The sequence below is a fragment of the Pelophylax lessonae genome (genome assembly GCF_965119305.1).
Source record: "Pelophylax lessonae genome assembly, chromosome: 5".
NCBI lineage: Eukaryota > Metazoa > Chordata > Amphibia > Anura > Ranidae > Pelophylax > Pelophylax lessonae.
The window spans coordinates 270523180-270536915 of record NC_138772.1 but is presented as its reverse complement, the minus strand read 5'-3'; the positions used below and the strand labels follow the sequence as shown (position 1 = coordinate 270536915).

At 45.3% G+C, this 13736-nt stretch overlaps 1 protein-coding gene across 2 annotated transcripts in view; it reads left to right on the top strand.

The window, feature by feature from the left end:
• TMEM245 (transmembrane protein 245) overlaps positions 1–13736 on the top strand; it is a 420809-nt gene that overhangs the window by 166300 nt on the left and 240773 nt on the right. Inside the window, exon 7 of one of the 2 annotated variants that reach the window (XM_082259497.1) lies at positions 9474–9497. The exons of the other annotated variant lie outside the window; for it this stretch is intronic. Coding sequence (XP_082115623.1) covers positions 9474–9497 — 24 coding nt within the window. The remainder of the gene's footprint in view (positions 1–9473; positions 9498–13736) is intronic. 2 annotated transcript variants of the gene reach the window in all.

Here is a 13736-nt window from a genome sequence, read left to right as displayed (position 1 = left end):
GAGTCTGCCGTAGTAAGAAAGTGCGAAATAAACAACCTCTGAACACCAGGACAAAGGCATATATGGTGGGAAGATATACATCTTCATCGGAATCAGAGGATGAGGAAGTGCTCCACAGATTAGACATACATCATATGCATTCAGCACCCTCAGCAATGACTGTAGAGGTAACCGTGGAAGGAAAAAAACTCAAGATGGATGTAGACACAGGAGCAGCAGTTTCAGTTATCACCCAGAAACAATGGAGAAAACTTCTGATCCGAACAACTGTCCGTCCAACACCAATCAAACTGTAGACATACTCAAAGCAGATACTCCACCCACTGGGTTACGTGAAAGTACAGGTATCCTACAAGGGTCAGACGAAGAGAATGCCATTATATATCCTAGAACATGGGGGACCCCCTCTCTTTGGGAGAGACTGGATTGCTCACTTTGGCATGCCAGACATCGCCATTAACCCCTGCAACACCGTGACCATCCCATCAGGGGATGAAGAGGGATGGGTGAAGTCCCTGAAACAGCGATTCCCACAAGTCTTTGATAACCATTTGGGAAAAATAAAGCATGACTGTGTGAGACTCAGGCTGAAACCCAATGCCCAGCCTAGGTTCTTCAAAGCTCGGACGGTACCTTTCGCACTCCGAGCAGGTGTGGAAGCTGAACTAAGCCGGCTGGAGGAACAAGGTGTCATCTCAAAGGTAGAGCACAGCGAGTGGGCATCACCAGTTGTACCAGTAAAGAAAGCGAATGGGGACTTACGCATTTGTGGCGATTTCCGCATGGCACTAAATTCTCAACTGGAGATAGACCAGTATCCCCTACCCAGAGTAGATGACATTTTTGCCTCTCTTGCAGGAGGTCAAAAGTTCACCAAGCTTGATCTCAGGCAAGCATATTTACAGTTTGAGGTCCACCCTTCGTCCCGCAAGTTTCTAACAATCAACACTCACAAGGGACTGTATGAATACAATCGGATGGTGTTTGGGGTAGCCTCCGCCCCAGCCATTTGGCAACGCAAAATGGATGAGATTTTGGCGGACATTCCTTTCACACAGTGCCTGTTAGATGACATGCTCATCACGGGCCTGATGGACCAGGAACACAAGCATAACGTGGAGCTTGTGTTGGCGAGACTGCAAGAGCAGGGTCTAAAAGTGAACTTGGCGAAATGCCAATTCATGGTACCTAAATTGGAGTTTTGTGGCCACCTTGTGGATGCAGAGGGTATACACACCACGGAAGCCAAAGTTGATGCTTTAGTAAAAGCTCCAGCCCGACCAACGTCCAGCAGCTGCTATCATACCTGGGCTTGCTGAACTATTACCACAAATTCCTGCCGGATCTAGCACACACTTTGTTTCCATTAAACAAGCTTTTGGAGAAACACTCCATATGGAACTGGTCGGCTGCATGCCAACGTGCTTTTGAAGTTTCTAAGCGAAAGCTGTTGGCGTCACGCATGCTCGTGCACTATGACCTCCAAAGACCTCTCACCTTGGCTTGTGATGCCTCACCCTATGGTCTAGGGGCTGTACTATCTCACGTTTTGCCAGATGGGTCAGAGAAACCAGTGGCATTCGCCTCCAGGTCCTTGACAAAAGCAGAAAGCAATTACTCTCACATTGACAAAGAGGCTGTGGCGCTCATATGGGCAATTAAGAAGTTTCATCTTTACCTGTATGGTAGGGAATTCACCATACTGACTGATCATAAACCACTCCTTCAGATCTTTAGCCCTGACAAAGACATCTCCCAGACGACTGGGGCCCGTCTTCAACGCTATGCCCTATTCTTGGGAGCATATAGCTACAAAATCCAGTATCGCAGCCATGATGCCAATGCTAATGCAGACGCCATGTCCCATCTGACAAGGACATTAACAGACTCTTCTCCACCTGTCAAGAGTTGTCGTTACACCAGCCTGTCCTTTCTGTCTTCCGGGGAAGTAGCAGCCCATACAGCCAAGGATACCTTCCTTAAGACAATACTCTCCTGGGTACGGTACGGTTGGCCTGCAACTGTCACACAGGATTATGAACCTTACTTCCGTAGGCGTCTGGAATTAACTGTGTCTGGCAACTGTGTTTTATGGGGAGACCGAGTGATCGTTCCACAGACCCTCCGGAGACACATTCTGGACTTGCTACATACTGGTCATCCTGGAGGCACACGTATGAAACAAAAGGCCCGAGGCTATGTGTGGTGGCCGAACCTCGACTCCGATATCACGACATATGTGAATGCGTGTGCTGGATGTGCACAAACTGCAAGAGACCCTCCTCGAGGGTGCGTCCAGCCCTGGACTTGGCCCACGGTTCCCTGGTTTCGCCTACACTTGGACTTTGCAGGCCCGATCAGAGGACACACCTTTTGATCATTATTGATGCCCATTCAAAGTGGCCTGAGGTCATTCCTGTTACCCAGCCAACGACTAAGGCGACGATTTCCATACTGTTACATCTCGCTGCTACCTTTGGATACCCCAGAGAAATTGTCACAGACAACGGTGCACAATTCACAAGCCAGGAGTTTCAGGGTTTCCTGACTGCCCACAACATCAAACACAAGTTGATCGCACCTTACCACCTGGCTACAAATGGTCAAGCAGAAAGGTTTGTACAGACCTTCAAACGCTATTTCAAAGCTACTGTGGCTACAAGTAAACAACAGTCCCTGTCACCCCAGCAGCTGGAATCCATCCTTTCTGCTTACAGAACCACACCACATGCAACCACTGGGAAAACTCCAGCTGAACTTCTTTTGGGTCGGCAGCCATGGACTGTTTTGGATATGCTCCGCCCTCAAACGGTCCAGGAACATGCACGGCAGTCCCAAGACAAGAGGGTCGAACACGACGAGATTCCCCGGTTTACAGCCCAGCAAAAGGTATGTGCCCGATCTTATGGCGCTTCCAACACTCGTTGGCTTCCTGCTATCGTCGCAGAGACTTTGGGACTCAAAATGTATAGGGTCTGCCTGGAAGATGGTTCCATTTGCAGAAGGCATGCGGACCAATTGCGTCCTCATTCTCAGCTGCCCGACTCCCTGACATCGGCTGCACCTCCAGTGTCTCAAGGATCTGCTCCTACCGGATCAGGAGGCATTGAGACTGATGCTTGGGAGGACTCTGAACTTTTGAACTCAGCTCCAACAGAGCCCTCCAGCCCTGGTCCAGAGGTCTGCTCACCCTCTGAGCTAGGGGATCCCCTCTTGGCCCCGCTGGTGTCCATTCCGGCCAGCCCTGCTTCCTCCGGCCCCGAGTCGCTGGGTGCCCGTCCTCAACGACACTGTCGCCCTCCTGACCGGTTTCAAATGCAAGACCGGTTACGAGACTTTCAACGGGCCCGCCGAAAGTGATCCGCTGCCATTTTCTCCCCGTAGCGTCCCTGGAAGTTGTTCTCACATCCGGACGTGGAAGAAGCCATGTAAATCTCCTGAGTTGGAGGACTGTATTGGACAATTATGAGTTACTGTTTTATGCCTGTTCTTGTTTTGTTGTTTTTTTTTTTTGTTTTTTTTTTTAGGTATGGATGGAAGGTGTTATACCTGAAGGGTTTCACATGTACTGTCACTTTAAGGCTGGCTCCACCCAGGAGTGATGACAAGGGTCAAGGGGCAGAGTGGCCATCTGTAGAGATGTATTGATATGCAGAGCTGTCCTGTAATGCATGTTGTAGTGTACAGTGAGTCCTGAATAAACAACCGTTGTTCCAGACCAGAGTCCTGTGTCTCTCACAACACGGAGAATATGCTGCAGTGCAAGGTAAGGTGCTGGTGGATGCACTAGTTGTTGTTGTGCGTGAGACCTTGAAAATATAGGACGCAGCTACGGCTGTGACTAGGGCGCAGGTTATGTTTTGGCACTCACAAGCCATCCAGAGTGGCAAAGGTTTTTTCCTTCCCCGCCTATTTTGAAAACATGCTCAAAAAATAATGGGACCACCCAAAGCATTCCCCTGGGGTGCCTAAGCGGATTGTTAAGACGATATCCTTTTGAGGAGTCCCTTATAAAGAAGTGGACTGTGCCACCTACGGTGGACCCTCCAGTCTCAAAACTGAATAAGGCTACTGTTACCCCAGTGGAGGATTCCCCGTACTTGAAGGATCCAGTAGATAGGAAGGCGGAGGCTGTGGACTGCAATATGTACTCCCTGGCGGGGTCTGCACTGAGATCGGTGTTTATGGTTGCCCTGGTCACGCACACGTTGACTGAATGGGCTAAGTTACTACGCTGTGACCTGGAGAGGAAACAGGTTCTCTGACTTCAAGGAGCTGTTGGACCGGCTGGTATAGGGGCTGCAATTTGTTTGCGATGCCGCGCTGGACACTGCTCCCATATTTGGCCGACTGTCGGTTTTAGCAGTGGTCCTTCGGCGTATAATTTGGAGCTACCCTGGATGATGACATTAAGGGTCTCACAGGGAGGAAGAGTAACTTTCTTCCACAGGCTAACAAGGGTAAGGACCCCCGTCGCAGGCGGGGTCGCTCCTTCTTCGCACACACAAAGTTTTTTCGTTCCTCAGGGTCAGGTGATAATGCAAAGTCCTTCAAGACTCCCTTGTGCGGGTCCAAGCGACCCTGGTCTGGCTAACAAAAGTCTGATTTCTCCAGACCTGCAGACCAGACCTCCTCGGCCTAAGGTTGCACCCTCACCCGTATCTGGGGTTGGGGGAACGTCTTTGCCGGTTCCCGGCCCTGTGGCTATCCCGTATACCAGACAATTGGGTTTAAGAGGTCATACGGTCCGGTTACAAGATCGAGTTTCCATTAGTCTTTTCCTTCCAATGTGCGACTGTCCCCGGATCGCTTGCTGGCACTCCCTGGGTCACTTCAGGACCTTGTGGCGTTGCCCTTTGGTCTCGACTCTGCTCCTCGGGTCTTCACAAGGTGTTGGCCCCGATCCTGACGCTTTTGCGGAAACAGGGAATATCGGTTTTGGGTTACCTGGATGATCTGCTTCTCCGTGCGAAGTCTCCTTTGGTGCTGGAAATTTGGCAAACACCATAAGAACTCTGGAGGAGTTGGGTGCATTCTGAACCTTCAGAAGTCGTCTTTGGTCCCTTCCATGATTACTTGAGCCTGACTTTGGACTCATCCTCAGCCTGGGTGCAAAACTCCAAGGACTCCAGACTGCGGTTCAGCTGTTTGTCATCCCTTTGGACTTACATGAGAGTTCTGGGACTGATGGTATCATCCTTCCTGGCGGTCCCCTTCGCTCAATTTCACACGAGGATCCTCTAGAAGGAAATCCTTTTCAATTGGAACAAGAATCCTAATTCCCTGGACGTTCAGATCCAGCTGAGCCAGGCGGCCAAAGAGTCTCTGATCTGGTGGCTTCGGTCCCCGATGCTTAAAATCCATCCTCCCTCTATATTGGACATTTGTCACCACGGATGCAAGTCTTTCCGGATGGGGGGGGGGGGGGGAGTCTGGTCCCTGGAAGAATCCAGGTAACCGATCAATGTTCTGGAGCGGAGAGCGATCCGGCTTTGCCTACTCCACTGGACCGAGTACCTGCAAGGTTGTCCAGTGCGCATTCAATCGGACAATGCCGTGGCTTATGTCAATCAAGGGGACACCAAAAGTCCCTTTGCGGCCTTGGAAATTACGGGCATCCTTAGTTGGTTGGAATTCTTTGTTCCACCTCCCTCCGTTGTTCACATTCCAGAAGTGGAATATTGGCAGGCGGATTACCTCAGTCGTCAAGCCTCGGATGCGGGGGAATGGTCCCTCCATCCATAGGTGTTCCAGCAGTTGTGCCTTCGTTGGGGCACTCCAGCTGTAGATCTGTTGGCGTCTCGGGTCAACAGAAAAGTACAGAGGTTTGTGGCCCGCTCCCGGGACCCTCTGGCGGACGCGCTGGTGGCCCGTGAGGTCAGTATCAGCTGATGGATGCCTTTACTCCTCTCAAGTTGCTGCCAAGACTTCTTCGCATGATCAAGGTGGAAGGGATTCCGGTCATTCTTGTGGCTTCGGACTGGCCTCGAGGAGCTTGGTACGAAGACCTGGTCAGACTAGTCGCAGACGCGCCTTGGAGACTTCCTCTCAGGGAGGATCTACTGTCTCCAGGGCCAATCTTCCATCCTGCTTTATGGTCGCTGGCTTTGACAGCTTGGATGTTGAAAGCCAGGTGCTGAAGGACAGGGGTTTGTCTGCTTCAGTGATTTCCCACCCTGCTTAAAGTGAGAAAAGCGACTTCTAGGAAGATTTATCATCGTACATGGAAGTCGTATATTGCGTGGTGTGAGTCTCTTGGGGGTCCCCCTCGCTCTTACTCGGTGGCTCGGCTCGGATCTTGGCTTTCCTTCCATGGGGAGTTGATCAAAAGCTAGCCTTGAATACTATCAAGGGTCAGGTCTCGGCCTTGGCAGTTTTCTTCCAAAGGCAATTTGCCACCCATTCCCTGGTGCGTAACTTCATCCAGGGGGGTGCGACACTTGGTACCTCCGGTGCGACTTCTGTTGTCACCTTGGGACCCAGTAATTTGGTGCTGTCAGTTCTCCAGAAACCTCCCTTCAAAAGTATTGTGAGATTCCCCTGCTTACCTTATACCAGAAGGTGGCCTTTTTGGTGGCTATCACTTCTGCGCGCAGGGTGTCGGAACTGGCGGCGTTGTCCTGTCATTTTTCCTACCTGGTGGTTCACAGGGGTAAAGTGGTACTTCATCCGGATCCGTCCTTCCTTCTGAAGGTAGTTTCCAGTTTTCACTTAAACGAGGACATTGTGTTACCCTCTTTGTGTCCTAAGCCAAAAAACATCCTAGGGAGTTTGCACTGCATACTCTGGATGTGGTTCGTGCAATCAGGGTGTACTTGGCAACTACTGAGTCTTTTTGAAAGTCAGATTCACTCTTTGTACTCACGGATGGTCCAAAGAAAGGGCTGCCTGTGTCTGCTGCAACTATTTCCAGATGGATCAGACAGACAGTTGTGCAGGCTTATTCAATTAAGGGTCAGGTTCCATCTTTCCCTGTTAAGGCGCTTTCTACTCGGGCGCTTAATGCTTCCTGGGCTTTTCTCCATTAGGCATCTGTTCTTCAGGTTTGCAAGGCGGCTACCTGGTCGTCTGTTTATACCTTCACAAAGTTTTATAAGGTGGATGTGCTGGTATCTGCGGATGCCTCTATTGACCGCAAAGTTTTGCAGGCTGCTGTTTAGGGGGCTTTTTTGCCTTCCTTGAGGGTGAGTCCTATATTGCCTGATTGGCTATGTTTAGCCTTGGGGGACTTGTTTTTTTTTCCTGCTGTTCCCACCCTTCATTTTATGGCACTGCTTTGGGAGGTCCCTTCTGATATGCATCAGGAACTGCGTCACTCAATGAACGATGGAGAGAACCTGGATTTTTGACTTGCGTAAAATCCTTTTCTCAAGTTCATTGACGGACGCAGTACCCTTCCCTCTATTTTGAGTTGTGTTGGTATTACGTCTCTGACACTGCTTTGATACAAAACTGACATCCTATGCAGGAAGAGAGAGGGTGTACCCTCTGGGACTTCCCATAGGCGTAGCCAGAACTTTTTTCTTTCTAGTGTCCTACTCCTATAGGGGGCAGTATAACCCTACTGATTTGCATCAGGAACTGCATCCGACAATGAACTTAAGAGAAAAGTTTTTTATGGTAAGTCAAAAACCCAGTTATGTCTGTTGTCCAATGGTACAAGACATGTAAGTGGAAAATAACATAAACAAGCTATCGCCATGAGCTCAATATAGGGAATAATGCTGGCAAAAACAAGAGGAAACTGAAGATTTTGGGCCTGTCTCTCAGCTCCAGACACCCTGATTGGGAACAAACTGTGTAATGAAGGTGGGATAGCCCAGTCGATAGTTGAGGTTTATCTAGTCTCCCACATTGAAGTGTATCATGTAGTACTTTATAAGGTAGTCAGGATTACTCACAGTGCAATTAGTGTAAATTGCATATATACTAAAACCCCCCAACTTATGTTGGAATAACCATAGAACTGTTTCAGGTATGAAAAGTGTCAACGCTATCAAAAAGCTAAACACTTAGGAGGAATTACAGAATATGAGATTGTCTTAGGGGAAAAAAAGGGGGGTGTTCAATCTTATATGATTTATAAGAAATCATAGGTTCTCTTTAGATTTGGTGAAAGAGGATATTGAGATTTCCTTCTGAAAGGTAATGTATTATACAGATATAATCTCATGCTATCCTTGAGCTTCCAAGCAAGACTTTCAAGAGGATACCTTTAAACCTAAACCTTGTAGCCTTATTTAGGCAAATTATAAAACAACCGTAGGAGAGAAAATTAAAGAAGAGGGTCTTCGAGACCCAGAATAAGAAGAAAGTAAAGAGAAAAGTAGAAATAGAGAGAAAAAGATGGTATTGTGGGATAATGATCTTCATGAATTCAGGTCTTCTGGGAATACCGGGATTTGTGCATAAACTGCCCATGGTTCCCAGACCATTTCAAAGACTTTTATTTTGTCCTGTAGGATGCTGACTAGTTTTTCTTGGGCCATGATTCATGATATTTTCTGTTTGGCCGCGTTTAGTGAGGCCGCCGTTTTTTTCCAAGCTTTGGCTATCGTCATCTTGATACCCAGTAGCATGAAAAAAATAAGTCTCTGCATGTATTTTGAGGCATTTTCTACTTTGTAGTTTAGGAGGGCTACTTTGGGGTCTTGTGAGAGGACTATTCCTGTTACCTTTCGTACCATATGAAAAGCTCTGTTCCAAAAGTTCCTAAAACAGGGACAGTTTAGTGGGAACCTGTTACCATCTTGTTAATATTTTAACCTTAGTCTCGATCAAAGATATTCATGATGCCCCTTAATGATCGTTGCCAACACTGGGACCACTAGTCTGGTTTCAGGACTTCCTCCAAATCTGATTCCCAAATTTGGGCATAGGTGGGTTTATCTGGGACCTCCGCCAAAGAGGAGTAAACGACGGAGATACCAACTCTCTGACCCATAATGTTAGAACACCACCGTTCGTAAGCAGTTCGTTTCAGGTGTTCAGGTTTATTAGTCCAGATAGTATTGAGGAAATGGGAAATCTGAGAGTCTAAATCTTTCTGATGGGGGCATGTCCTATTTGCTAATACAATACCCTGGTGTGATAGGTCCTGTGGAGTTAAAAAAAAATAAAATACAAGACCAATCCTATAGAGTCACTTGTCCTGCCACCGTTGAAAAAGCTTTAATATTCATGCCAGGGGGAAATTTTTGTACATTAGCTACCTGTGTCTTGTGTAAAAAAAAAATGAATGTGTATGTCTCTCTCTCTCTCTCTCTCTCTCTCTATAATATATATATATATATATATATATATATATATATATATATATATATATATATATATATATAGCATTTTCTGCTATATATTTCCCCCTTTTTTTGTTTGAACCTTTTGTTCTTGCCACACTGTGTATATGCATTTTCACTAATGTACTGCTGTCTTCTCTCCTTTTTTCCTTTTTCCCTTTTCCTCCCCACATTAAGATGTGGCAATGGCTAAATGAGCAGGTAAAACCAGTGGTTTATTAAACATTTTTGTCTTCTGAAATGAGCTGCTGTTCTTTTTGTTTAACAGTTAATAATTTGATGTGACTTGATTTCTTACTGTGACACAACTTTGTATTAACCCTCAAATCCTTGAAAGAAAGATCTGTAGAATCTCTTTATACAAATTATTATTTTTACCTCTGCACAATGAAAAAACAATTATACAGTAGAAATAATAAGTGAAATCTTTACATTTGTCTGACACTAAACATGACTTTCCATACTTCCTTGCTCTCTGTATGCGTATGACACATGGAAAGAGATGGTAGTAAAGCTGGTAAGTGCTGGAAAAAACCAGGACAGTAACACCAATATATACTGTGGGTTGCGGGTGTCCACAGTACAGGACTCGGGGAGGGGGGAATCATAATTTGTACCTTGATCCTTTTGTTTAACTTTTGGCAAAAATTATGCAAAGAATAGTACATTTCTATCGAGAAGAAAAATACTTATGCAAAACCTATTGAGTTGAGGCTATGCCCTTTTAAACGAGTTAATACATTTTTAGAAAAAAAAAAAATAAAAATAGTATTTGTAAATACATTGCTCTGTCAGCTTAAAAATATTTTTTAAAAAGTCTGATTCTTTTTGGGCTTTCATTTGCTGCACAATTGCTCAGTCTGTTTCTGAAGTGTCAAAACCAGATACTTACAAACCACTATAATTTTCAGGTGAGCAGTGACAGCCCATATATTTGACAAGTATACTGTACCTAAACTAGCTTTGTCATGGGAATAAAAATATGCTTTTTTACTCCTCCCCTGCTCCTTTCCCAAATTTTTACATTGTTCAATAGCTATAGCCACCTAAAGAATCTTTACATTTGGCATGCTGTAGTGTCGGATGCCCGTGTCCTGCTCTGCAAGCTTTTGGTTCTTTATGCGTGATGTAATGACAGTAAGGCTGACGAAAGGAACCGCAGAGCACAGAGTTGGACCATGTGTCCAATACACGTGGAAAGATTGTCAGGCTACCATCTGCTACAAAAAAAAAAGTGGCAACTGATCGCACACAGAATGCTGACTCACTGTGACCAGAACTAAACCAGATAATGTAAGACTGCTTCAGCTCTCTACTCCACCCTTGTGAGGTCTCTCAGACACGTTTTTGCCCCCTATTCGGCATAATGTTTAAGACCAAAGCTATTAAGGCAACAAAAGTGTACAGTGGACCTGTGGAATATTCTCAAAAAGGCTTTGAACAACCCAAGACATGAGTACCCTCAGAAGTTGCATACAAGTGTACCTAAAAGAACTGCTGCTGTTTTTAAGACAAAGGGTGACCCCACCATATATTGCAAATATACATTTTTTTTCTGATTACTGCACTTTCTGGGAAGTTTCTTGATTTTGTTTTTTCTCAAGTGCCTAGGGGTTTTGCATAGTACATAATTTTGTCACTTGCAGTTTCCATTTCTGTTTATACTTAAAAGTATGGGACAGTGTCCCAGTGGGAACACTGCAAACAAACGATCTTATTAAAAGTTGTAATATGATTGTCAACTACTGGTCTATGTTTGCATGAATTTTGAGTTCATGCTTTAGTTACCTTTTGTGATACCTAAATACCCTAAGTAGTAATCTAAAATTCTAAAATGTATCTTTAAGATGTTAAAAAACCTTATCTGTATTGGATAAATCAATACTCTCACAAAAGAATGCTTAGTTTAGTAGAGCAATGTAAGTAAACCAGGACCACATTATTATTTTTTTTTTCGTTTAAAAGCAACAACTGCTGCTAGCCCACAAGTAGCATGCCTGCATTGTAGTCCATGTCAGGGTGACAACACAGCAGCTAAACTGAGTAGGCCTAGGAAAGAAAGTACCTGGGTATGTAATTTGTAGAATTAACAAGTATTTAATTTTGTGCAGGAAATATTATAATAGTTTAAACCTTGTAACATTACTCTATGCATATGATCTCCTTAAAATGTATGTAGCTCCTACACATAAGTTATTTGCATTGTTTTGGTCTGTTCTGGTAAATACACCATTGAAAGTGTTTTATCTCTTCGATTAGTACTAAAATATAATGATTATTCCAGAAATCTACTGCTGTGCTATGCACTCTGCAGTCTTATCTAAAGTATTTTTACTAGCCCTATCTAACTCTGTGGACTACAGAACCCCTATGTTTTGCAGATAAAGGGATGGACTGTAGTTCTAACACATTACCTGTTATAAAAGGATACAGTGAAATGTGCACCCTTGGACAAAGTGTTACTGTCAGGATCACCAGGTAAAGGGTAAAAAAACGTATATGCAGCCACCACATCTAAGATTTAGTAAGCTTCACTATCATTTCTATGCATAGATATACAGTACTTTAGGAGCTGCTTAACAGCAGATGGCAGCATTCCATAAGATTTAATTCAAAGAAACAAAAGCTGTGATAGGGTCACAAGTCTTTTCATAAATCACTATGCATCAATGTTGCTCAACCAGCTGGGTAAATCCCTCTAAACTCTCTGTTCTCCAGTTAATTCATTCTACATGTATGGAATTGGTTGATGCATAGAGCAGAGTAGACCTAAGGCACATGTTGCAAAATCTAAACCCTTCAGTTTAGCCTTGGTTCCCAATAGATGCAGTGTAAATTCACAATGGATTTGCTGTGGACTTTGCACTGCACTAAAATGGTAACCCATTCATGCGAACCGATTGCGGAGTGTACATTAACGACACCCCACAATCAGTTTGCAAAACGCAGTGCTATTTGCAGAATCGGATCACATGGGTGTTCACACCCATGCAATCTTATTATGGTGTAGACAAAAAAAGGGTCCTGCACGAGTTTGGGGTGAATGTGGTGCGATTTGAGCCATACAAATACTCGGCTCAAATGGCACCCCAGAGACCCCACATGTAACTCGCACAGGAATGAGCTGTGATTCCTGAGGCAATTACATGTGGTGTCCCGCACCGCATTAATGCGAACCCGGGCTTAAACTCAGTGTTTACTGGTATATTTGCTTCTGGCTTTTTACCTATTCCAAACTGATAAGCTGAACACAATTTAGTGCAGTTGTGTATTAATTACATTTAGTTTTCAGTGCAACTAGTGAGATACATCATATTTTCTATAAGAAGATATTTACATGTCCTCACTAATGGCACAAAATTCAAAAGCAAGGGGCTGTGCCTCCTTTTTTATAGGTATGTGGGTGTAATCATTTGGATTGTTCAGTTTTGCTCCTTTTAGTCATCTGTGTACATCAATAACCGCTGTATATAGCACAGATACAGGCATAGTTTTGCTAGTATTACCAACTTGCATGCATCTTTTTCAGGCTTCTTGGCCCTCTCACTAGTAAAAGATATGGCTTTACCGGTATAGTGTTTATGAATACAGGGGCATAGTACAACCAGCAGTTCTGAATACACAGATTGCTAAAAGTGGCAGAAAGGAATTATTTGCATGATTCCTCCCACTTACGTATAAATTAAGACTGAGCCCCTTGTCTTGGGGTTTTGTACTGAAAATAAGGACATGTAAATACCTTCTCTTATAATAAGGCAATGCTGTGTCTCTCAGTACTTTAGAGATAAGCTTTATTGGTTTCTTTTGTACTGTCTTACCACAACATTAATAGTTATACTGTTCCCCCACTGCAAGTAATGTAAGTGCCTTAACCACTTCCATGCCGAGTCATAGTAATATGACGTCGGCATGGTGGTTGTACGGATCCGGGCGGGCGTCATATGACGTCCGCCCGCTCTAGCTGCTACTGCACGCCCCCGGGGGCGCGCAGCGCGGCGATCGGGGGTTAGGCTCGTCCCTCGGACATAGCCCATCCCTGATCAAGGTAAACAGCCAATAGAAATTGGCTGTTTACCACGTGATCGGCTGTGTCAATCACAGCCGATCACATGAGCGGCTCCAGCACGAGCTGCTCGTTCTATCTGCAATGCGCGCCCCCGGGGGCGCGCAGAGCAGCGATCGGTGACGAGGCTCGTCCTTCGGACAGAGTCGATCCCCAATCTAGGTAAAGAGCCAATGAAATTGGCTCTTTACCACGTGACCGGCCTTGTCCAATCACAGCCGGTCACAAATGTCAACAGAGAACACGGTAACTAGCTGTCACCGTGTTCTCCTCCTCACACACTGATCCTGTGTGAGGAAGAGAGTGTGGCAACGGCTAGTTACCAAGTACAGTGCACCCCAAACACACTGATTGCCCCCCCCCCCAATAAAGAGCAC